The 25,127-nt window shown below is 42.4% G+C and overlaps 2 protein-coding genes across 2 annotated transcripts in view; both read right to left on the bottom strand.

The window, feature by feature from the left end:
* The window catches only part of LOC128055176 (uncharacterized), a 61,678-nt gene continuing 36,551 nt past the window's right edge, over nucleotides 1-25,127 (bottom strand). Inside the window, exon 4 of the mRNA XM_052647589.1 lies at nucleotides 1-335. Within this exon, the coding sequence (XP_052503549.1) occupies nucleotides 1-335 (335 nt within the window). The remainder of the gene's footprint in view (nucleotides 336-25,127) is intronic.
* Nucleotides 10,661-17,682, bottom strand: HFE (homeostatic iron regulator). Its single transcript, XM_052647584.1, has 6 exons — nucleotides 17,607-17,682; nucleotides 14,066-14,329; nucleotides 13,361-13,660; nucleotides 11,976-12,251; nucleotides 11,730-11,843; nucleotides 10,661-10,701 (listed from the first exon to the last, which is right to left on the bottom strand). The coding sequence occupies exons 1-6, from the start codon at nucleotides 17,680-17,682 to the stop codon at nucleotides 10,661-10,663; spliced, it is 1,071 nt and encodes a 356-aa protein (XP_052503544.1).

Genomic DNA, 25,127 nt, shown 5'->3' with positions numbered 1-25,127 from the left:
TCAACCACCAAAACCGTAAAGGGTACGGCCCTGACGTTTGAGCGCGTAGACCACGTCCATGGCGGTAACAGTCTTGCGCTTGGCGTGCTCTGTGTAGGTGACCGCGTCCCGGATCACGTTTTCCAGAAACACTTTCAGCACCCCACGAGTCTCTTCATAGATAAGACCGGAGATACGTTTGACGCCTCCACGACGAGCCAGACGTCGGATAGCTGGCTTAGTAATACCCTGGATATTGTCCCGCAAGACTTTCCGATGGCGCTTAGCGCCCCCCTTACCAAGGCCTTTACCGCCCTTCCCACGCCCAGACATGACTGCTGTCGCAATAACTGCGGCTTTGACACTGCCCTTTAAATAGGATTCTAGCGGACCTGATTGAAAACAACATGCTCAGGCGGCTTTTCCAAATTAGTCATCAGGGGGTGGGGCAAGGAGGGGGTCATTAACATTTCAGTGTTTTCATTGGTCAGGAAACCTCGGTCTTCAGTGAGCTCCTGGCAGGGGAGGTGGCCTTCAATCGAATGAAAGCTTTAGTTTCTCTTTTGTCTTGCACTTTTTTCCTGTGCCTATTTGCAAGTTGAGTGTTTTCTTATCAGCTCAAGGACATGGAGCAAAGAGCTCCACTTCAAATTTCTTTTTCATAACGTTTTGTTGCTGTTGTTCATTCACTCAGTCGTATCCGACTCTGCGACCTTCACCATCTCCCTGAACTTGCTGGAATTCATGTCCATTGAATATGTGATCCCATCCAGCCATCTCGTCCTCCCCTTCTGCCTTCAATCATAGCTCGGTAACTAACAAATTAGGGCTTCCCAGGTGGCTCGGTGGTAAAGAATCCGTCTGCCAATGCAGGAGACGCGGGTTCCATCCCTGAATGGAGAAGATCCCCTGGAGGAGCAAGTGGCAACGCACTCCAGCATTCTTGCCTGGGAAATCCCATGGACATAGGAACCTGGCAGACTACAGTCCATGAGGTCGCAGAGTCGGACACGACTGAGCATGAGCAAGCAAAACTAATAAATTAGATAATGGCCCCTTTGGGAACGTGAAAGTAATATGTAAAGGAACATAGAATTATAGGTGACGGGACTTTCCCTTTCAATTCTTTTAATGTTTCAATTTTAAAGGCCGCATTTTAATAAGACAAACTATAAGCCTGGCCATGAAGAGGCTCTGGTACTAAAACGCCTGTGTATGAAAAGACTAAAAAAATAGAAAAACAATTGCAAATTTCTCCATTCAAATATGTACTGCGTGACTCGTTTTTCGGCAAATACATGGGAGAGAAGGAACTTAAAGGTAAGCTTCAGTAATAGTTGCCCCTGGACCCTCTTCCTGGCCTTCTGCACCTGTCTAATTGGGCTTCAATTCTTAAAAGTTCCTTTCTCTTTTCCATTAATCCTTTCTCAATCTTCTTCAGTTTTAGAGACAAGAACACACGTTCTGTAGCTACTGCTACTGCTAAGTCGCTTCAGTCGTGTCCGACTCTGTGCGACCCCATTGACGGCAGCCTACCAGGCTCCGCCGTCCTTGGGATTCTCCAGGCAAGAACACTGGAGTGGGTTGCCATTTCCTTCTCCAATGCATGAAAGTGAAAAGTGAAGTGAAGTCGCTCAGTCATGTCCGACTCTTAGCGACCCCCTGGACTGCAGCCTACCAGGCTCCTCCGTCCATGGGATTTTCCAGGCAAGAGTACTGGAGTGGGGTGCCTTCTCCCGATGTTTTGTAGAGTTGGGGATTAATAGGAGGATGGGGCTAATACTTGATTAAGGTCATTTCTAAGCCTACAGGGCCCTCACCTGGGAGGCTTTTGACTAGATTACAGAGGGTTATGGACAGGCTAGTCCCTGGGTGTTGTTTTTGTTTTTAAGCAAAATAGAACAGAATTGGATCTGAGTATGGTTTGAGAAGGACTTCTCAATCAAAAAGTTTCTCTTTAGTTTCCAGTTGCAGCTTTTGAAAATTTTCACAGTAAGAGTCACTCTATTTAAATTGAAAAAGACTTCTCTCCCCCATCCCCACCCCAATCCTGGTTAATAGATAAATGTCTATTGGTGAGACTTAGAATGAGAATATGGCCTTACACTATAACATCAGACTTAGGCAAAAAGGGAGAAGAGACCCAGTAATGGAGAGGAAAGACTCAGGAGAGGGCAGGAAAGCTCTGCATGGTACAGGGTTTATATCACTTCTAAAATAATTAGATGAGGTTGCATTTTTTGCCCCAAATTGAGAGTTTTTGGACTCCTGCCTTTCAACACCTTCTCCCACTATGAACCTGCACCTTATAAAGGAGACTTAGCTAGGAAGAAATGTCAAACATTACAGAGGAAAAGTATGAGGTCAGAGTTCATATGTAAACATGAAATCTGCACATGCTTTTTAATTCATGAAGGTACAATATAGTTCCTTTTTTCTTATTTTCTTTTCCCAATTTCTTCTTTTCTAAACTTTTCTCAATGAACATTGACTCAAAAAGCCATGACTGTCAGAACAGAAATATTTATGTTGTAGCCACTCATTCCAGAAAACAAACTCACTGAGAAGGACAATGCAGATAGTGAAGTGCAGTTTGTTACACCAGCGGGCCGAAGGCAGAGTCTCCCCTTAGCCAAGGACCCCAACCAGCATTTGTGAAAATCTTTTATACCCCACGTGTATGTGTCTGAACCCACCACTCCAAATTCCTTGAGACTTACGTAAACCAAGGAAAATACAATCCCAATAACCCCATCATTCACGTGCTATGTGCTCATGTGCTCAAACAGTCAAACAGTTAGCCAATAATCAATAAACCTGAGGTTACACTTCGATAGATACAGAAAAATTTATGGCCTGTCTGGAGGAAGGGGTGATTAGTGTATGTTTTCTCTTAGCCGATGAGTAACCTAGATATGATCTTCAAGGTTCCGCTGTCTGGAGGGGGTCTTATCCTTCTGATGTTGTTTTCATAGGTACTAAATACAGAGTTCAGAGTCATTGGAAAGGTGGCTGAGCATGATCAGCATGAACAGGCCTAAGATGGAGTCCAGGCCTATGAATTCCTTCTTCATTTAAAAGGTATACACATATAGATTTATGTTAAAAATGTATCCTGCTCTAGGAGCCAAGTGTTACTTGGTCCTGTGGCTTGGAAGAGAGTGGGTCACCTGGAACTCATCCTCCAAGTGAACCTAGCATCACAGAACCCCATTTATGTGACCAAGACCCTACAAATCAAAACCTTGCAAGCAAGTTGTGGCTAAGTGGATACATTAAATATTTCAACAAACAAAAGTGATGTTAATCAAACATCTTCTGAAAAGGTAAAATGCTCAGAACCACCTATCACAAACTCAGTCAAAATACTAGAGTTCAGGAATATATATATTTATATTTATGCATATCATTCCATAATGATAATGGACTTCCATGGTGGCTCAGATGGTAAAATGTCTGCCTACCATGCAGGAGACCCAGGTTCAACCCCCGGGTCCAGAAGATCTCCTGGAGAAGGAAATGGCAACCCACTACAGTATTCTTGCCTGGAAAATCCCATGGACGGAAGAGCCTGGTTGGTTACAGTCCACGGGGTCCCAAAGAGTCGGACACGACTGAGCGACTTTCTTTCACTTTCACTGCTCATATCATTCCATGGAATATATAAATTCAACAGACAATTCTGATACTTGGCCAGGGTTGAAAACTACCAGCATATATCAACACTTTTCGGGGTATAATTGCACTTTAGTAAAAAGGAATCCCTTGTTAGAGATAGTTTTGAGCAATGTTATAGTTCAGGAAATGTGTAAGTACAATCTCACCTCATTTCGCCTGCCTGCCAGGGATTTATAACTTGACAGTAGTGAGATGCAGGCATTTGGGAACACCACTCCTGGTCTGGGGCTTCTCTCGCCGCTGGCTGATTTATCTCCTTCCCATTTAAGTCTTCAATGGATTTCTCTTTTTCAGTCAACTAATTTTTACTTTGGTATGACCTATTTTCTAATTATTCACTTTTCCTGTCATTCCCATTGGTGTGTTTTTGGTTCCATAATATACATCTACTGTGTCTCTCCCTATATTCCTCATTTCCTCTCCTTACCATTTTAAGAAAATGTTCTTACCTTTCCCTCTTTATTTGATTTTATTTTTTCCATTTTGGCTGCACCGCATGTCTTGCAGGATCTCAGTTTCCCATCTAGGGATTCAACCTGGGTGATGGCAGTCAAAGCCCCAAGTCCTAACCACCCTGCATTTTCTCTTTAGTTCAAACTCTTTTTTAAAAGTTGTTGCCCTTTGCACTTTTTAGGCCTGCTGTCCTGTGTGGGCTTTCTCCTCTAAATATTCTTAACACGTTTTGACCTACTGAAGAAAATGCTATTTGGACAAGCAAGTTTCTAATATTATCCTGTCTTAAACAATTGTTTCAAAATTTTTATAAACACATTTGTAGTTAAATTTGATTTTTAAAATTCCATGGAATACTTTCTTAATCACACACGCAAAGCACAAAGAAAGGATTTTGCATTTGTTTAGCAGTGGAAACTGTGAACCCAAAAGTACACAAAGGAAAGATCTTTGTTACACCTATGTTTAAAATAGATGTTTTCCTACACACAGAGTGAAACTCCATTGGCATTATCCAAGTTTCTTGCTGACTGTTTTACGAAAATGTCATGTGGTCACTCTGTTTATAGAATAAAATCTGGGCTAGTTCATGCACTTGCAGAGTAAGGTTAGCTGACAAGACTTTCATTGAAGTTTATACAAGTATTGGTATTATGCTCAGCGCCCCACCAAATGCACTGAAAACAGCAAAATTCTATTTTAGAATCTTTGGGTCAAAAGCCAGAATTTGATTTTTTTTTAAAAAATAACAATACTTTCTACCCAAATCTGGTGAAGAAATGATTCACATGTGCTTCAGGGCTACCCAAACTGTGATACTCCCTGAATGATAAAGAGAATAAACAGAAATGTGAATTGATAGTTAGAATTTTGTATGTGAAAAGAAAATAAAGGTCCCAAATATTTATGAAAAATTATATAAAATTGAGATTTTATAAGTGGTTATTTAAAAAATTAACAGGCCAGAGTTAATAAATATGTTAATGTGAAGAGTAGAATATTTCTTGAAATTTTGGCCTGTGTGAAAAAAAACATTCTGAAATGTTAAAACTGGTCCTCTTCTCATTCAGGAAATATCCAAAGTATGGTCTCTAGGCATTAGAATGGTTACTTAAAGGAGTATCATAAAAAGATGCAGTGGCATCAACCACATGTTTTCTTGACTCAGAGAGAGATATTGTGTATTGGTTAGGAATTTGACTCTGAGCCAGGCTAGCTGGAAAAAAAAAATCAGCATGATCATTTTCCAGCTGTGTAACCTTCAGCAAGTTAACTAACCTCTCTGTGCCTTGGTTTCTACACAACAAAATAAGGGTAACAGAATAACAAGAGCATACATGTCACAGGATTCTTCAGAGGAATTAAATTAACATTTAGAATAAGGCCTGGCATCTAGTAAGAACTCAATAACTATTAGCTAAAAAAAAAAAAAAAAAAATTACTTTCAGGAAATATTCATGCTAAAGAAGACTTTACTGAGAATACAATTTCATCCAGCCAAGAAATAGAAGCTACAGAAGCATCTGCTTAAGGCAGACTATATGTACCCCTCATATATATGAGTAAACAGCTTAGAAAATTATTCAGAAACCGAATATGTGAGATACAAGTATGCATTCTAGGCCAAGTAATAAATGCATGCATGATGTCAGGGCAACCAAAGATTTTTAGTAAAATAGTCAATGAGATAATTTAATACTGTATTAAAATCTACATATTAATCACTTATTCAAAAATGGGGAAGAAACAAATGACTCAAAGTCCATAGAAATTAAAATTAGAGATATCTGTAAATATCTTCAATGCTTAAAGTCATGCATTTTAAAATTCTAGTCATGATTAGAGTGTGTGGCTTATAAGAACTCTGCAGCATTTGAGAGAAAGGTTTTTGTTTTTAAGTATGGGTGTGTACATGAAGAATGAATCAAGTATACAGCACACTAAGGCTATATTATTATAACACAAGACCAAGTTTTGCCTGTACGTCCCAGCAGGCCTTAACCAACTGCTGGCAGGTGGCCTCACCAGATTTGTTTGTTTTCCTTCTGTTCTTTTCCCAGTTAAGGCAGCTCAACAGTGCCCTGTGATTGCAGCAATTCAAATACCTGGTGAATAGTTTCATCTTTGTCCTCTCACAATTTCAGGGGCTTTTCTCCAAAGGTGATCCTAAGCGGCCCACTCTTGTCTTTTGTGTTTTCCTTTCCTTCTTTCCCCTGAGGACTTTGCCCTACCCCCTCCCCCTCCCCACCCCCACTCACTATTGTCATAAAACCACTGTGACATTTTTGGCGTTGGCCACCAGATGACGCCCTTCTCCTTACTACCAAACTTGTAAGTGGTTTTTGCCAGAGGTAAAATAAAATAGGTAATTTAAATGTTGATATCTGATTTAGAAAGGCAGAGGAACCAGAAGTCAAATTGCCAACGTCTGCTGGATCATAGAAAAAGCAAGAGAATTCCAGAAAAACATCCACTTCTGCATCATTGACTATGCTAAAGCCTTTGACTATGTGAATCACAACAAACTGGAAAATTTTTAAAGAGATGGGATACTAGACCACCACACCTGCCTCTTGAGAAAACTGTATGCAGGTCAAGAAGCAACAGTTAGAACCAGACATGGAACAGCAGACTGGTTCCAAGTTGGGAAAGGAGTATGTCAAGGCTGTATATTGTCACCCTGCTTCTAACTTATATGCAGAGTACATCATGCTAAAGGCCGGGCTGGATGAAGCACAAGCTGCAATCAAGATTGCCATTGCCAGGAAACACATCAATAACCTCAGATATGCAGATGACACCACCCTTCTGGGGAAACCGAAGAGGAACTAAAGAGCCTTTTGATGAAAGTGAAAGAGGAGAGTGAAAAAGCTGGCTTAAAACTCAATATTAAAAAAACTAAGATCATGGCATCCAGTCCCATCACTTCATGGCAAATAGATGGGGAAACAATGGAAACAGTGACACTTTCATCTCTTGGATTCCAAAAGCACTGCAGATAGTGACTACAGTTATGAAATAAAAGACGATTGCTGCCTGAAAGAAAAGCTATAACCAACCAAGACAGCAAAATAAAAAGCAGAGACATTACTTTGCAGACCAAAGCCCATCTAGTCAAACATATGGTTTTCCAGTAGTCATGTATGGATGTGAGAGTTGGACCATAAAGAAAGCTGAGCGCCGAAGAATTGATGTCTTTGAACTGTGGTGTTGGAGAAGACTCTTCAGAGTCCCTTGGACTGCAAGGAGATCCAAACAGGCAATCCTAAAGGAAATCAGTTCTGAATATTCATTGGAAGTGCTGATGCTGAAGCTGAAACTCCAATACTTTGGTCACGGGATGTGAAGAACTGACTCATTGGACAAGACCCTGATGCTGGGAAAGATTAAAGGCAGGAGAAGGGGACGACAGAGGATGAGATGGTTGTATGGCATCACCGACTCAGTGGACACGAATCTGAGCAAGCTTGCAGAGTTGGTGATGGACAGGAAAACCTGGTGTGCTGCAGTCCATAGGGTCAAAAAGAGTCGGACACAATTGAGCAACTGAGCTGAACTGAACTGATCTGACTTTTCAAATGTAGCTGATCTTAAGAACTGATGAACAAGGCCAGAAAAATTAAGCTAAAAAACACTGAGAGAAAATGGAAATTTTATAATTGTGGTTATTTTTAAAAAATTAACAGGCTACAGTTAATAAATGTGTTACTGTGAAGAGTAGAATGTTTCTTGAAATTTTGTCCTATGTGAAACAAAAAGAACATAAAATAAACTGCTGCCTAATTAATTTTAGTATATCCTTAGTGAGGTAGGAAACAGTATGAGCAAGGAAGAGTTTTGGCAGTGTGCTTTGAGTATGGGAGGATATTTAAGGAGAAACAATTTGTGCTTCCACCGTGGTCTGGAGGCAAAATGACCAATGTGTTACACTTTAGGTGATAATGTCTCTAGGGTAAAGAAAAATAATTAATTCAGCTACTATAGTTTAATGAAAATAAAATGCTAAAAAAATTAGAAGCAGTACAGTGATGGTGGTGGTTTAGTTGCTAAGTCTAAAGTTGCTAAGTCTAAGTCTGCTAAGTTGCAGACTCTTTTGACCCCATGGACTCGAGCCTCCCAAGCTCCTCTGTCCATGGGGTTCTCCAGGCAAGAATACTGGAGTAGGTTGCCATTTCCTTCTCCAGAGGATCTTCCCAACCCAGGAATCAAACCCAGGTCTCCTGCCTTGCAGGCAGATTCTTTACCTACTGAGCTATGAGGGAAGATACATGACCCCTTAGAAGCAGTATGCTGCTGCTAAGTCGCTTCAGTCGTGTCTGACTCTGTGCAACCCCATAGACAGCAGCCCACCAGGCTCCTCTGTCTGTGGGATTCTCCAGACAAGAATACTGGAGTGGGTTGCCATTTCCTTCTCCAATGCATGAAAGTGAAAAGCAAAAGTGAAGTCGCTCAGTTGTGCCCTACTCTTAGCAACCCCCTGGACTGCACCCTACCAGGCTCCTCCGTCCATGGGATTTTCCAGGCAAGGGTACTGGAGTGGGGTGCCATTGCCTACTCCGTAGAAGCAGTATAAATGTCCCCAAAATAATGTAATGATGAAGTTGATTAAGTACATACATAAGATGGACAAATGCATCAGGAAAATCATGTACAATGAATTATGTATTTATTAAAATCTATGCATGTGATAAATTTATGTATTTTAATATAGCAGTAATACTGAGAAGAAATACACTGTTAATAGAGTTAGTTCTGGCTAATGGAAGGATAGTTTCAATTCAACTTATTTTAAACTTTTCTGTAGTAAGCACAAATTATATGTACTTTTATCCACTTAACTTTCATAACCAGAAAAAAAGAAAAGTTTAAAATAGTTGAGATATTTGTGCTCAAATTTAGTACCTACCAAACAAACTTTTGTGCTGTATTTGGTCTGAGGCACTTGCCCTCCAACCTCCAAGACAGAGTCTTGAACATAGGTATGCCACCAGTTGTACATAGCAGCATGAAATAAACATGAGTTATTCAGTGTGTATATATACATGTATATATACATGTGTATATATATTTTCTATTTTTCCAGCTTTAATATGAGAGTAGTTGCTCCAGTTTATGGAGGGAAATGCCTATGCCCTAGTGGCCCTGATTGGAGCAGGACTCTGTGAGGTCCAACACAGTAACTAACTGATCCTCCCAATCTCAGTCCCTTGAGTGCTGCCAGATAGAGCTGGCCAGTGTGGCAATGGAGACGTTAGTGGTCACATTCCAGGGTTCTTCCCTCAGGAACTTTGAAAGGAAACATGGCCGAGATTGTTTTCTGCTGTTTCTCCCTTCATTTGAATCAAAGTCACTAAGCATACAGACAATGAGACAAGAGAAGAGCCATCTCCACAGCTATCTCCTTCTTTCCCTAGTTAGTCCAAGTATCTAATCATCTGAATGTAGGAGCAAGGAGCTGGATCAAAGAGCCAGCCTGACTGAGTTTGACACCTATCTCTGTCCCTGGCAAGCTGTGAGATACTCTATATTAAACTTCACTTTCTTCATCTTTAAAAAAAAAGGGGGGGGGATAATAGTACTGATGTCAAAGAACTATTGTAAAAACTATGTGAGATAATGCATGTAAATGGGCACTCAGAGAACTAAGTCTGGCACCACATAAGAGCTTTTAAAATGTCAGCCACCTTATCCTTATCATCATCATCTTAATTATCATTTTCATTATCAGAACAAGGAGATGGTGTGAGCAGAGATCAAATCCTGTGCTACTTCAAGTCTGGCATACAGAAGAGGTATTGCAAAAGTACAGGTGTCATTAATCTAAGGAATTTGCTCAAATTAGAAAAAGATATCCTTCCCCAAGACACTTTCCACCCATTTTAGAGAAGACTGTCCTAACAGGCACAAACATCCAGGAAAGGATGCCTCTTCTAGAAAAGGGGTCTCCTCGGGTTGTGCAGGGCACAGCCTTCACAGCTGTACAACAGTCCAGATCTCCTTCTGATGGAAGAGACCACAGGGCTTGATGACAAATGAGTTCTCAATAACAGAGGAAGGGTTAAAAGGAAACTTGAATGGGTCTAGGAATTTCCTGGATGTGTGTGCCAAATTCTGATGGGGCATTAGAGTGTATGACCTAAGGAGAAGGTTCAAAGCTATTCTCAGAGGTTTAAAGGAATCACAAGCAACCACCACCCCCTCCGCCCCCAGATTTAAGGAACCTTGTTCCACAGTTAGGAGATGAGATGATGTAGGTGTATGAGGTCTGAGGTGATGCAAGAAATCTACGTAGGTTCTAAATGTAACCTGGGATTCAGGAAAGCCGCTTCTGGGGCAGAAGTCACAGCTGGGGCCCTTTAACAAGCAGGAACTCAGAAACCTAGATGGTGAACTTTTCGAGAGTAAACAAGGAAGGCTAAGAGCAGATAGTTCCTGAGACAGTTCCCATTTCTTAGTTCCAATTGTCCTGAGCATGAAGAATGCCATAAGGGCACGTGCTCCCTGAGTCTTGAGTTCTGTCTCCGCCCCACAAGGGTCTGCAGGCTGCCCTTCATTCACATTCGGCTAAGGCATAGTTGACAGCGGCTCCTCCTGCAAAGACATGTCCAGGAAACAGGCGTCACAGACTTTGGATCCTCCCCTGCCCCCTGATCCACTCATTTCAATTCTGACCATCCTCTTTCCAAGGAACCCCTGGATTTCAGGCACCATAATCTCTCATCTGCAAATGCTGAGTCTCCTTGCCTAACTGGTCTCCTTGCCTCCCATCTCACTTCCTAACAACTCACTCTCCAGTTAGGTCTAACTCCTAACTGGTCTCCGTGCCTCCCATCTCACTTCCTAAGAACTCACTCTCCATACCGTGGAGATTAGGTCCCCCTTTGCTGATTTAAGGCCCTGCATTGACCCTGTCCGCCCCCATCCCCATAACAACCCAAAGGCCCCCAAGGCTCTGCAGGAGCTGGCTTCTGTCTACCCTTTTTCCCCCTGCATCACAGATGTTCAGGACGTAGAAATGCAGACTGATAAGTATGTAAAGTCAAGGGTCAAATTGATGATAATTTCTCACTCCCCAGCATGTGTCACTCTCTCCCACGTGCACAGGTGCTTCACCTGCACAGAGCTCCCCTCAGCCTCAACATTACCTAAAGAAATCTTACTTCTTCAAGATCCAGAAGCTGTGGTTGATCCCCAGATGAATGGGGTCCTCCCTTCCCTTGACCCCACCAAGAACATTTGCTTCATAGGACCTTCAGGGGTCTTTAACTGCATTTACCTGTTTCATGGATTTCATTTCCTACTAGACTTCGGCTCTGAGAATAGCAGTGGTGACTTAACCTCAGAGAACCTGCACTGCCTTACACAGCCCCTTGCCAAATAATAGGCGCTCAACAGATATCTGTCGAATTAGGAGCTTTCATTCTGAGGGAAATCAGATTGGGAAATCAGCAAGAAATTCCTGCTCCCAGGGAGGTGCCAGGGTTCCCAAAGAAAAAAGAAGAGAGGGCTTCTCATGGATGCCAAATCCTCTTTGCCTCCACCTGCCACACTTCCTGCAAGAAGATGAGAGTGTCCTGGGTGCCGTGGTGCTAAGAGGCTTCCTCCTTCTTTCTACTCACTCGAAGACTGCCGTCTCTTTAAGATTCTGAACAAAATTCCAATAAGGAAGATGATGACGCAAACAGCAATCCCACTGAGGATTCCAGTGACCAGGGTGCCAGACAGTGAGGGCTCTAAAACAGCAAAAGCAAATGAAAGCCCATGACGCTGCCCCCAGCGCAGAGCAGATGCTCCCCTGGCTGCCCTATTGACCAACTCCAGCCTGCCCACACCAGGATTTTTCAGCCCCTGCTTCTTATCCTTACCCCAGGTGGCAGTGAGGGGCTGATCCAGGCCTGGGTGCTCCACGTGGCAGCTGTATCTCTGCTCTTCCCCAGGGAGCACGGCCAAGGCCACCCAGGCCTGGTAGGTCCCGTCCCCATTGGGCAACACATCCGTTGGCTTAACGTCCTTGGCATCCAGGAACTGATTGTCCTTCAGCCACTTTATGGTGATGTTCTGGGGGTAGAAGTTCAGAGCCCGACACCGAAGAGTGGTCAGTGAAGAGGTCACGTGATGAGTCACCTTCACCAAAGGAGGCACTGGACAGGAAGAAGGGAGGATCTGGAGAGGGACCCTTCCTACCCATGCCAGGAAGACCAGAACGTCCACTTCCTTTCTTTACCACTTTCACTTCCCTTTCTTTACAACTTTCACTTCCCTTTCCCTACAGATTGGAGGAAGGAGTCACCCTGTGCAGGCAGAGCAAGCTGTAGGAAAGACACACCACCATTTTGTGCCCTAAAATACGTTACATGATTCAGTTCTGATGTGGGTCAGTCAGTCAGAGCAGCCTGTTCTCCAGCCCCACTTGGAAATATGCATACCTGTTGCCCATGTGCTATGTTCTTTATTAATACTTTAAGTTGAATCAAATGAAACTGCCCCTTGTGTGTGTGCATGTTAAGTCACTTCAGTCTTGTCTGACTCTTTGGACCCTATGGACTGTAGCCCACCAGGCTCCTCTGTCCATGGGATTCTCCAGGCAAGAATACTGGAGTGTGTAGCCATGCCCTCCTTCAGGGGATCTTCCCAACCCAGGGATTGAACCCGTGTCTCTTATATCTCCTGCACTGGCAAGTGGATTCTTTACCACCAGCACCATTTGGGAAGCCTGAAATTGCCCCTTATGAGGATCAAAAATGATTGAATATGTACTCTCGGTAATTTCACCTGGTTCAACCTGATAAATATTCTTGTAGGAAGGGGTCTTGTCAGATAGTCAGCCTTCATGACTACTAGAATGTTCTGTGAAAGTAGCTTTGACCCCTCCAGATTATGCTACTCTGACCGGTTGCCTCATTAGGTAATTTCTTGCCTTGGTATTCATTCATATGAAAACTGGCATCTCTGAATCACTAAAGGTTATAGGACATAGGGTTCTTGGTTAAATCGAGAGAAAAATCACAGTTACTTCTTCAGCTAGGTACATGGAAAAAACTTAAAATCGTGACTCACAGCTAGATGATACATCTCAACTGTAAGGGGGAAACCTCAGAGCTGGAGACCTCGAGGTGGAAAACTCAGACCTCAGTTCCTTCCCAGGGAGTCACACAACATCAGCCATCTCTGAAACCCCAGCGGGGGATCCTGTACCCTGTACCCCTCCTCCACTCCATCATGAGAAGGCCAGAGAGTGCTCCCGCCGTACCTTGCTGCTCCAGAGGCCCTCTCCCCAGCTCCAGCAAATGCAGCAGTTGCTCGGGGCAATCCCGATCCAGGTAGGCCCTGTTCTGCTTGGCCCGAATCTTGTTCACTTCCCACTCCAGCTTGGTGACCTGGGCCCTGGGCTCTGCTGCTCTCCAATCCAGTGTCTCAGGCCGGAATTCTAGATGGTCCTGCCCATCGTACCCGTACTTCCAGAACCCTCTGGTGCTGTTGTCCTCTTGCAACTCACAGCCCAGGATCACCTGCAGGGTGTGGGACTCTGGCAACGCCCCCAGCTTCGTTACTGAAACCAAAGGAGCAGGTCCCTGTTTCCGCCATTGTGTCTGACTCTTCGAGACGACCCTATGGGCTGTAGCCTGCCAGGCTCCTGTGTCCGTGGGATTCTCCAGGCAAGAATACTGGAGTGGGTTGCCATTTCCTTCTCCAGGAGATCTTCCCAGCCCAGGAATCAAACCCAGGTCTTCCACATTGTAGGTGGATTCTTTACCATCTGGGCCACTAGGGAAGCCCTTACAGGATTACAGGAACCATTAGAGGGACTGAACAACCTCAGGAAGCAAACACTCGCCCTTTTCTCTGCCCCCCAGGACCTCAAATAGCCAGGATCTCAAACCTCCCTCAAGATGCATCTGTGAAGCAGGGACACACCCTGCCCACCTTGGGAAGGTGAGGCCCGCTCTTCACGCACCCTTGCTCTGGTTGTGGTTGTCCATGATCGTCCAGAAGTCCACGATGAACATGTGGTCCCAGCCTTTCAGGTTCTGACTCAGCTGCAGCCACAGCTGGCTGGTGGCCCTGCCCCAGAGCCATGGGGCGCGCCGCTCTGCACGGCGACTCTCATGATCATAGGACACAAACAGCTGGTCATCCACGTAGCCCAAAGCCTCAAACAGGGGCAGCCCAAGGTCTGGCTTGGAGGCGCCCATGAAGAGGAAGCGCAGGGAGTGTGACCCTGGGGAGAGAGAGCAACAAGCCGCGTAGGAGACTGGGAGTCCACACACGGTCTGAATCTACTCGAACCAGCTGTATCTGGTCCTACCCTGTGAAAGTGGGTGGTACCCTCCCTCCCCATGAACCTTTTTCCCCTAGACTCTCCTTGTGCCATGTGGGCTGCCACCCACTTGCAGCCCCCAGCCTCTGATCCAGAACTCACAATTCCAGCAGCCTCCCCTTGGGGACAACAGATTTTAGAAAATCCCAAGATGTGTCTAACTAGAGCAGTTGAGCTCAGGAGTTGATGCTCAGACCCAATCATATCCAAGTCCAGAGGAATTATTGTCCAGTTTTTATCACTACTTCCATCTCTAAACCCTTTCCTGTGTACAGACAGACTTCTTTTTTTTTTTTTTTTGCCCTTTGAAGCTAAAGTGTCTTTTTTACAAATTGGTTTTTGGCAACCCCACATCAAGCAGGTCTATCGGTAACACTTTTCCAACAGCCTGTGCTCACTTTTATATCTCTGTGTCACATTTTGGTAATTCTCACAAGATTTCCCACATTTTCATTATTGTTCTATTCGTTACGTGATCTGTGATCAGTGATCTTTGGCGTTACTATTATAAAAAGATTTTGACTCTCTGAAGGTTCAGGTGATGGATAACACTTTTTAGCAATACCTTTTTTAAAGTTAAGGTACGTATGTTTTTTAAGACAATACAGTTGTACACTTAACAGCATACAGTGTAGTAAACACAACTTGGGCATGTACTGGGAAACCAAAAACTTTGTCTGAGTTGTTTTCTTATGATATTCCCTTTTATTGTGGTTGTCTGAAACTGAACCTACAATATCTCTGAGGTCTGCCTATAAATGTTTGCTGTTAAATGCTGGAAGATGCGCTGATAAATAGCTCAGGGTATCTTTCAGCATCAAAACAGTTCCAAATCAAATGCAAATGTGAAAAAACACCCAGAAAGCCCAAGGGGACAGGCCTCAGGCAGGTGTGAGTTTTCTTATGCATTCCCTTAATTCTAGATGTGGGAGTTCAGTGTGTATCTGCGATGCCTAGAACAGTGTCTGGCATGTAGTCGATGCTTAATACATACTTGTTGGATGACTAAATGCTGACTTCTAGATTTCGATCTCTGACCCTGAACTCTGGATTCTTACTCTCCAACTCTGCCTATATGATACCACCAGTTGGATGACTCACTGGAATTTCAAACTTGAACAAGTCTGAAATCAGGCTCTTGGTTGCCTCCAAACTACCTTCACCACCTTGGAAATGACACCACCGATCCCCCTGTTGCTGAGGCTGATAAAATAAAGATAAAATAGTAATAGAGCCACCTTGACTTTTCTCTATCATATGAACCTTCATAGATCCCTCAGCAACTTCCTTTAAAAGAAATCCAGAACAGAATTATTTCTCACCACCACCTCTGCTCCCACCTGGCCCAGTCCATCATCTCTTGCCTATCTGCTTCGCCCTGTTTTTTTTTTTTTTTAATCACTGCCCCCTTCATTCTGCTTTCCATAGAGCAGCCAGAGCGATCTTTTCAACAGGTATTCTTGATTACGTCACTCCTGGTTTGGAGTCCACACTGCAACCTGTGAGGCCCTACGGGACTCGCCCATGGCTCCTTTGCTGAACCCATCACCTGTTCTGGGCCTCCGGAGCCCTTGCTCTTTCTTCAATCAGGACATTTATTTTCTTAGGGACATCTGGCAATGCCTGGGGACGTTTTTGGTTGTCACGACTGGGGAGTGTGCTAACATCCAGTGAGTAAAGGACAGTGACCTGCTAAATGTCCTACAGTACACATGACAGTCCCCACAGCAAAAAATGTCAATGAGTGCTGACGTTGCAAATCCTTGCCAGGTCCCCCTAGCCTATCCGGGAAGCGCTGTTCCCAGTGAGCATCACCCTTACTTACTTCAGGTCTCTGCTCAAACCCAGCTGGGGACAGTGGCCTACCCTGACCTCCTTGCTTCACAGGTTACCCTGATGCTCTCTATCCCTTTGTGTATTGTCATCCCCATCAACTCGAAGGCAAAGCATCAGAGGACTCGGCTCCCTGCTCTTGATATACTTGTAGTCAGTGAAGACTTTCCTTCATCAGACTTTATGATTTAACCTCTAATGCAGAGTAACTTTTTAAGAATCAACTATGAAGAGCCCTGGGTAACACTGACAAAGTTACTGGTGAGCAGGTCTTATTTTGTTCTCATCATCTATAAAGTGTGGATACATATACGACCTACCCTCCAAGTGTGGTTCTGTCAATGTATAAAGCATCCAGAGCTGTGCCAGACAACAGTGAGGTCAAACACTGTCAGCCAAGATTACAACCAGTGGTACTTCATGTCAGAAAACCAGACTGTCTAAATTCTTTGTAACCTGGGGAAAGGATTTAACCTGAAGTTGTTAACCACTAGTAAAATCAAAACACCTACCGCCCAAAGGCTGAGTAGAGTCAAACCAGATCACAGATAGGAAGGTGATTTAAAACTTACATGCTAACTATCATCTCTTTGGCATCCTTTATAACAATACTATTAACATTGCAAATTAACAATCCCGGGCTGAAAAGAACTGTGAGATTCAGTTCAAAAGTTCAAAAATATCAGGCAGGTTATTTTTTCAAGCAAAAGAACAATCCCCAAGAGTAAGGCCTCTGGCCGAACTCTCAAGAACCTCCTATCCTCAGTCTGTGCCAGTGGTTCGGAAATGGAAACTGGAGGCCTTCACTGTGTGTTTACTCAGCCCTGTCTCCCAGCCCTTAGAGCCCCCGGGTGTGGATACACCGGAGGGGGCACTCCGGCCAAGGTTGCCCTTAGTGAGAAGAACTTCCTGTTTGGGGCGTGATCTGGGGTGAAAGGACACAGTCGACAGTGCGTGCGTGCTAAGTCTCTTCGGTTAACAGCAGCAGAAACAAGAAAACCGAGATCGGAGGCCAAGGACCCCTAATCCTAGCTCGACCTCAATGAGAGATTTCTATTCTAAAAGCGTCCAAGCTGGGAGGAAGTAGGTGGTTCCGAGCGCCACACCGTGGCAGCAAGGACGGGGAGTGGGAAGTGAGGGGTCAAGGTCCTGGGACGGGAGGTCCCCTAACCCCATCTGCAGCCGCTGTGGCCCCCATGCCCCCCGGGAAAAACTGGGGGAGGGCACCGCACACAGGGCTGAGCAGTCGTTCGGAGCTTAGCGAACTCCCAAGCGCTAAGAAAAGCTAGTTTCGATTTTGCCTCCCCCGCCGCGCCCCTCTCCAGCCCGCAGCCCCCGGACTCACGCGGCGGTCGGCCCTGCGTGGCCGCCGTCCGCAGGAGGATCAAGAGGAGAAGCGCCGGCCGGGCTCGCGGGCCCATTTTCCCGACTCGGACCGCGCGTCCCGGCGCTTTTCAGCCGCTTGGGTAGGGCGGGGAAACGGGGATGATCCAAGAAGTCACCCTGGAGCCATTGCCGAGGCTCCGGGGATCCCAGATGAAACTTCCTGGCCAGTGGGAACCTTTTCCGGGGCTGCTGCTGAAAAGAAATGGGTCTCCTGCGCTTGAACTCTCTCTCCTGAAACCCAGAGTACCTGCTTGGGAAACACTCGGTCACACAACTGTCTCTTTGGTTTTTTAAATCCCGAGAGGATGCTGATTGAGGAAAATATATTTAATGATTTTATGATCTAAATATTTACAATTTAAATATTGAATAACTTGAATATTCAGGTGCACATTTTCAAAATTTTTAAGTTCAACTTGCCAATCTTGATATTCAGCTTACGAATATTTTTTGCATAAAAACTTCATTTTATTCTTTGATCAGAATTTAGTTAAATCATAAGCTTAACAGATTAGATCCTATCTATTGCCGTATCTTTCATAGCTTTTATAGTTACATTTCATGAACTACTGCTCATTGAAATCATCTGGAGAATCGTAAAACCTGTAGATGTTCTCCTATAGCCCCCGGACACCCATTTAATTACTGTGCAATGCCACCAGGGCACTGGGATTTTAATCAACCCTCTCCCCCACCCCGACACAACAAAGTTTGAGAACTACTTAGACTTCTCAAAAGGATATTAAAAAATATTTAGGAAAAAGGATTTTCCTAAAACCTTTAAATACCTAGTAAATACAGTGATACCTTTAAAAGCACATATGCACATTTTTGCCATCCAAGAAAAAATTCAAACTTGGAAATTTTAGAAAGTATGGGAATATGAAATAGGGTGGAGAAAATGTTGAACATTGATGATGAGTACATGGGGGTTGACTGTACAATTACTTTTTTTTCCTAAGTGACAGCTTTACAGACATAAAATTCACTAACATACAATTCATTCTGTTAAGTTTAAAATTCCAAGGCTTTGGTATATTCATAAAGTTGAGCAACCATACCACAATCAATTTAGGACATTTTTCATCCCCTCCACAAAGAAACCTTTCAGTACCTTTTAGTCATCATCTCCAAATTCCACCCCACCCCCTCCCCCCCACCAACCAGTCCCTAATCTACTGTTAAACAAAATTCAGCACAGTAAATTTTAAAAATTGAATTGACTTTATTGAATGATTCATGAGTCAGGCAGTATACCATTTAGTAAATTGAGGAGAGCTCCAAAGAGCTACAGAAAAGGAAAAATGTGTCTTTACTATGGCCTTATTCTGGCTTCTCTGAACCTCAAACTGCTCATCTGTGAAATGGGGATAATAGACTCTGATCACCAAATACTCTACATGAATGAAACTTTACAGCTTTTAATAGATAATGACACTCCTAGTGGGTAATAATAACAGACCTGACAGATTAGGAACAAACTATTCTGGTTTAGAGTGCCATCAGAACGAATGACATAGCATAATGAAGTGTCTCATTTGCAGAGAGTTTGAGGTCAATGCAATGCCTATTTTTGTCAATTGTTATCTTTCAGCTCTTCCAAGAGACTTAGATACTTCAAGGGAGAAAATGTCTTCTATATTTAATATCTACCAATGAAAACTGTCCATATATATTGTTTTCATTACCGATGAGAAAAACAGCAAAGTCTACTCTTGCTCACTTTAGTACAGTTTTTGTAAACTACCCTATTATATCTTATTTCTGATGAGTATATGTGTGTGCCTTAGGGGCACATAACTTATAATCAATCTGTAAGGCAAAGTTATATTGCAAGCCACTTAAACTCTCTATCTCAATTTTCTTGTTTTGTAAAGAGGTGATAATAATAGCTACTTCACAAAATGATACTTAGAATTAAGTTTAAGAAACCCCCAAGTTGATAAATGAAGCCCTCAACAAAGTTCCTGGCAAATAATCAGGGCTAAATTATATTTATTATTATTACCTGTCCAAATATAATATTAATATCATCAATGACATTTTTTTTAACCTGACGATGCTGCTCCCTACCAGGTGACAGATCAGTATCCTCTTGCAGATTGTCTATATTGTGGTTAATGGTTATTTCACAATTAATAATAATTTTAGAAGATAAAACATATGCAGTCTCTTTTGATCTCTGGATTCTAGGGACTTTTCTTAGGCCATGCTACACAGCATGTGGAATCTTAAGTCCCCGACCTGGGATGCAACTCATGCCACTTGCATTGCAAGTGTGGAGTCTTAACCACTGGACAGACTGGAAGACCCTGGGGTTCTTATGCCTAGTTTGCTGCTCACATTTAAGACACAATTAAAGTGACTTCTCCCCAAGGTTTTTACTCCCATGATAGGGTAAAATGGCCATTTCCTCCATTTGTCTCTACACTATACCAACAGATGTAAAACATTTCTGTCCATTCTCTTCTCCTATATTTTCCCCTTTATTCTAAACTGTATGCACTATGGGGGTAGTTATGGGGAACTTCCCTGGTGGCTCAGATGGTAAAGCGTCTGCCTGCAATGCGGGAGACCTGGGTTCAATCCCTGGGTCAGGAAGATCCCCTGGAGAAGGAAATGGCAACCCACTACAGTACTCTTGCCTGGAAAATTCCATGGATGGAGAAGCCTGGTAGGCTACAATCCATGGGGTCTCAAAGGGTCGGACACCACTGGGCGACTTCACTTCACTTATGTGTGCTTTTCCTCCTTATTGTTGGAAAAGTGAATGAATCAAGCACTTGTTTCTAGTCCATTTGATAATGTATTCCTCTTTATAGAGTATTGACTCCAAAGGTCCTATTGGCCAACCTAGTGCTTGACTACTCTGGGCACTTAGTCCACTCTCACCACCTCTCAATACTGTCACATCATTTGTAGGTAATAATAATTTCTGTCCATCAAAAGACTGTATAAGAATGAGTTTGAAATTTTCTAAGTAATATGTCAACCCAAAATTAGTGATTCATGGCTTAGCCAGGCAGCCGGGAGCATCAGCTGTCCATCAAGGGCAGTGTGAATTTGGAGCGTCATCTAGTGTCTATTGGAGTCAATGACATCCTACATTGTAAGTGCCTTTGGGCAAAGAAGGGTTGAGGAGAGCAAATTCATTTATTAAAGTTTTAATTGGACTTTTATACAACTTACACTTTAGTGCAGTCCACTTCTTGAGGCTTTGTTTGGGGCATGTGTGTTACACTGAAGGTGCTGGATTTTTCTTAAGCACGTTGCTAAGTCACAAGCCCTCTACATCATTTTATCCTTTAGTACATAGTATAATAAATTTGTTACTACAATTATTATTATAACCATCATTGTCATAATTGATACACTTTAACCGGGAGAGTTCCAGTGTTAATGTCTTTGCACAATAGTATTTTTTTTTTCTGTCATCCTCCCCACTGGTCATTTTTACTTTAAAAAGAGAGAGGAAAGTAATTTAGCATTTTAAAAATTGCATTTATAAGAGTCTATGTTTAACTTCCAGCCTCAAGTAAAATTGACTGTTTCCTCCTTTTCATGTTCACTCTGACCTTTACCACATTTAACATATTCTATATCATTTCTTGGGTCTCCAGCATCCAAATTCCAATCTAAAGGTAGAGCCTGTCTTGTTTATTTTCTTATTCCCAAAATCCACATGGGATTATTGATTCCTTCCTTATTCTTGCCTGCCTGTAGACCTGCTGAAGTCTTGGGACTAACCAGTGGTATCAGGATGATCATTTGTCAAGAAAAAGAGGAATAAAAATTTCTGTTCACTGAAAGAGACAGAAAGCTGTTATCACTGACTGATTGACTTCTCTTGCTCAATCTTGTCTGATTTTTTGTGACCCCCATGGACTAGCCCACCTTCCATGGACGGAGAATTTTCCAGGCAAGAATACTGGAGTGGGTTGCCATTTCCATCTCCAAGGGTTCTTTCCTACCTAGGGATTGAACCTTGGTCTCCTGACAGGTGTATTCTTTACTACTGTCATCTGGAAAACCCAAATTTATCAGGAGAAGTTAATAATTACATAAGGGACTGGGGGAAGTATAACATACCAGTAACCAAATTAAGCTTTGATTGGTTTGGATTGCCATCTAGTGTCCATCAGAACAGACAGCATGATGTATCGTAAACACTTGATTCTGCCCAAAAGGTATGATATTCACACAGAATTAGTTGCAGGGTGAAAATGTTTTCTACCTAAAACTCATTAAACAGACTAGTAAGTAATTAATAGTTGTGAGTGTATTTTAATTTTATGCACTTTGTAATAGAAAAGCAAAGGTCTTTGACTTTAGTTCAATCGATATTTGTTTGTGTGAGTGTGTGTGTGTGTGTGTTCAGGGTACATGAGTTATAATCAGTCTGCAGGGCTGTCCTAGGAGAAATCTGAATTCTCAATTTCTATCTCCTTATTGGTAAAGCAATAGCAATTGTAATGGTAGTCATAGGATGGTGGTGAAGACAGAATGAAAATAGTGCATATAATGCTTGATGCATAGAAAGTGTTCAGTTAACTGTTATCTTTATTAGTATTATTGACACTTTTGAACAAACAGTGAAGAATGGTGCTATGCTGGATTTATAAGAAAGTATGTATAAATTTTAAAAGAATTTTAAAATATATATATATATAAATTTTTGTACTCATAAGGCAGCACTCTTCTTATAACTATATAAACATTAACTCATCAATTCTCATAGCAATTCTCATAAAACAGGTACTATTATTGCCACTTTATAGATGAAAACTGAGAAAACTGAAGGATAGAGGAGTTAATAAACTTATCGAATGGCAATATTGAATTTGAACTCTGGCATTCCCGTATTGAGCTAGTACTTTTGATAAATATATTATGCTACCTCTGTATTTTTCCTGAAATATTTTATAAAATTAAAAGGAAAATATAAAAGTGCTACTACGTTAACCATGAGAACCATAAGAAATTTATGTCTTAACTGAAACATTCGCTCAGTCGTGTCTGACGCGTTGTGACCCCATGGACAGTAACCCACCAGGCTCCTCTGTCCATGGGATTCTCCAGGCAAGAATACTGGAGTGGGTAGCCATTCCCTTCTCCAGGGAATCTTCCTGACATAGGAATCAAACCTGGATCTTCTGCATCCCAGGCAGATTTTTTACTCTCTGAGCCATCAGGGAAGCCCAACAAATTATTTGATAACGTAATTCTGTAAGAATTTGGTTCCATCCAGAAGTCTTAAGAAGGTTTAGGTGAGTTCGGTAGTAAAAACTGAAGGGTGTTGATACCTTGGTCCCTCTTCAGTACTGACAATATGCAGTTCTCCCTGACAGCTCTGCCTGCCTGCTTGACCTTGAAAGTGTGCACACAATTAAGATGGGAAATGCAGGGAGGAGTGACTGTGTGTGTCATCATAACTTTTCCTCTTGAGTTCTGGGCAAGGAATGAGCTCCAAGAACAGCAACTCAGTGGGGTAGATTCTGAGTGGCTGTGTTGATCCTGCTTTATGTTCTTCCCTATCACTCCCCAACACACATCTCCCTTCTCTGATGGGCAAGCTAGCTTCTCTTCTTATTACAGTTTCTTCTTGAGGTATTCTTTGGGCAAGTTCCTAGGTCCAGTGACCTTTCAGAAGCTACCCGGGAAGTTTACATAACTGGAAAGACAGAACCAACTTGTTGGACTTGATCTACTCTTATCCACTCGTCCAAATTAAGGTGCATTATCAACTATCTTAAGGTCAATTCAAAACAGGAGGCTCCCATGTGATAAGGATGTAATGGAAATAAAGATCAAGTAAGAGGCTACTATGTGCTCAGCCCAGGCCCAGGAGTTGTATGTGCATTATCTCACTACATTCCTGGGACAAGGGGGTGGTGGAGGGGTGTTACAGAGGACGAAATGAAAGTGGGGAAAACCTGAGGACTTGGCAGGATCACCAAGTTCGTGAATGGGGGAACTAGTATTGAAAAGAAGTGTGTGGGCCCCAAAGCTGCTGTCTTTCCCTCTGCTCTCTTGCATTAACTGACTGTGTTCTCCACCTTCAGGCAGCCTTACAAGTCTCAGGTTAGCCTGGGGCTGCCAGGATTTTGAATGAAGTAGAGAATGAGGAACTCTTTTTGAGTTGACCTACTACACATATTACATATACGTTTATAACACATTTATATTTACAACATACTATATATATATATATAGCAATACATATTATAACACATAACATATACATTTATAATACAATGTTATATATATATATAGCATTACATATTATAAATTTCATATACAAACCCGTATATATGAATTATATGTACTATATAGAGATTTATATACGAAATACATAGTAGTATATATTTAGTGGGCTTCCCTGGTGGCTCAAATGGGAAACCCACTAAATACATATCATTTATATATACTATATATGGATTTGTATATGAAATTTATAATGTGCAATGCTATATATATGTAACATTGTGTTGTAAATGTATATTTTTGTTGTCGTTTGGTCACTAAGTTGTGTCCAGCTCTTTGCAATGCCATGGACTACAGCACACTTCCCTGTGCTTCACTATTTCCCGGAGTTTGCTCAAACTCATACCCATCGAGTCAGTAATGCTATCCAGCCATCTTATTCTTTGTCACCCCCTTCTCATTCTGCCCTCAATCTTTCCTGAGTCTTTCCCAATGAGTTGGCTCTTTGCATCAGGTGGTCAAAGTATAGGAATGTCAGCTTCAGCATCAGTCCTTCCAGTGAATATTCAGTTAATTTTCTTTAGAATTAACTGGTTTGATCTCCTTGAAGTCCAAGGGACTCTCAAGAGTCTTCTCCAACACCACAGTTCAAAAGCATCAATCCTTTGGCTCTCAGCCTTCTTTGTAGTCCAACTTTCTATTATGTATTTAGTATTATATATTTATACTATTATGTATTTTGTATATAAATCTCTATTATGTATTTTGTATATAAATCTCTATATATGTGAGCGAGTGAGTGAAAGTTGCTCAGTTGGGTCTGACTCTTTGCGACTCCCTGGACAGTAAGTAGCCTGCTAGGCTCCTCTGTCCATGGAATTCTCCAGGCAAAAATACTGGAGTAGGTTAACATTTCCTTCTCCAGGGGGTCTTCCTGACCCAGAGATCAAACCCAGGTCTCCTGCATTGCAAGTAGACTTTTTACCATCTGAGCCACGAGGGTCTCCTCTCATAATATTATGTAAATGAAAAGATTATATGATGTTTGCTAATTATATATAATTTTTCATACATATAATTAATTTTATAGGTAGTAAACATCATATAAATGTGAATTATTAAGTTTAATACTCAGTTTTAATTTTTAAGTAGCAAATATCTACATATATATATGTAACTTACATTAACAAAACATGGGAGGTGGGTTACTAATTTTTAGGAATGTGAAGCGGTCCTGAATTCTAAATGTTTGAGAACCATTGTTCTAACCTGTTCT

Source organism: Budorcas taxicolor, chromosome 11 (assembly GCF_023091745.1).
Source record: "Budorcas taxicolor isolate Tak-1 chromosome 11, Takin1.1, whole genome shotgun sequence".
NCBI classification, from domain to species: domain Eukaryota; kingdom Metazoa; phylum Chordata; class Mammalia; order Artiodactyla; family Bovidae; genus Budorcas; species Budorcas taxicolor.
This window is presented reverse-complemented; position numbering and strand designations above follow the sequence as displayed.

Coding starts and splice junctions, on each gene's coding strand:
- HFE (XM_052647584.1), bottom strand. CDS start 17,682: ATGGGCCCGCGAGCCCGGCCGGCGCTTCTCCTCTTGATCCTCCTGCGG. Junction 13,661..14,065: donor CAACCACAACCAGAGCAAGG/GTGCGTGAAGAG, acceptor CTTTGGTTTCAG/TAACGAAGCTGGGGGCGTTG. Junction 11,844..11,975: donor GCCCCTCACTGCCACCTGGG/GTAAGGATAAGA, acceptor TTGCTGTTTTAG/AGCCCTCACTGTCTGGCACC.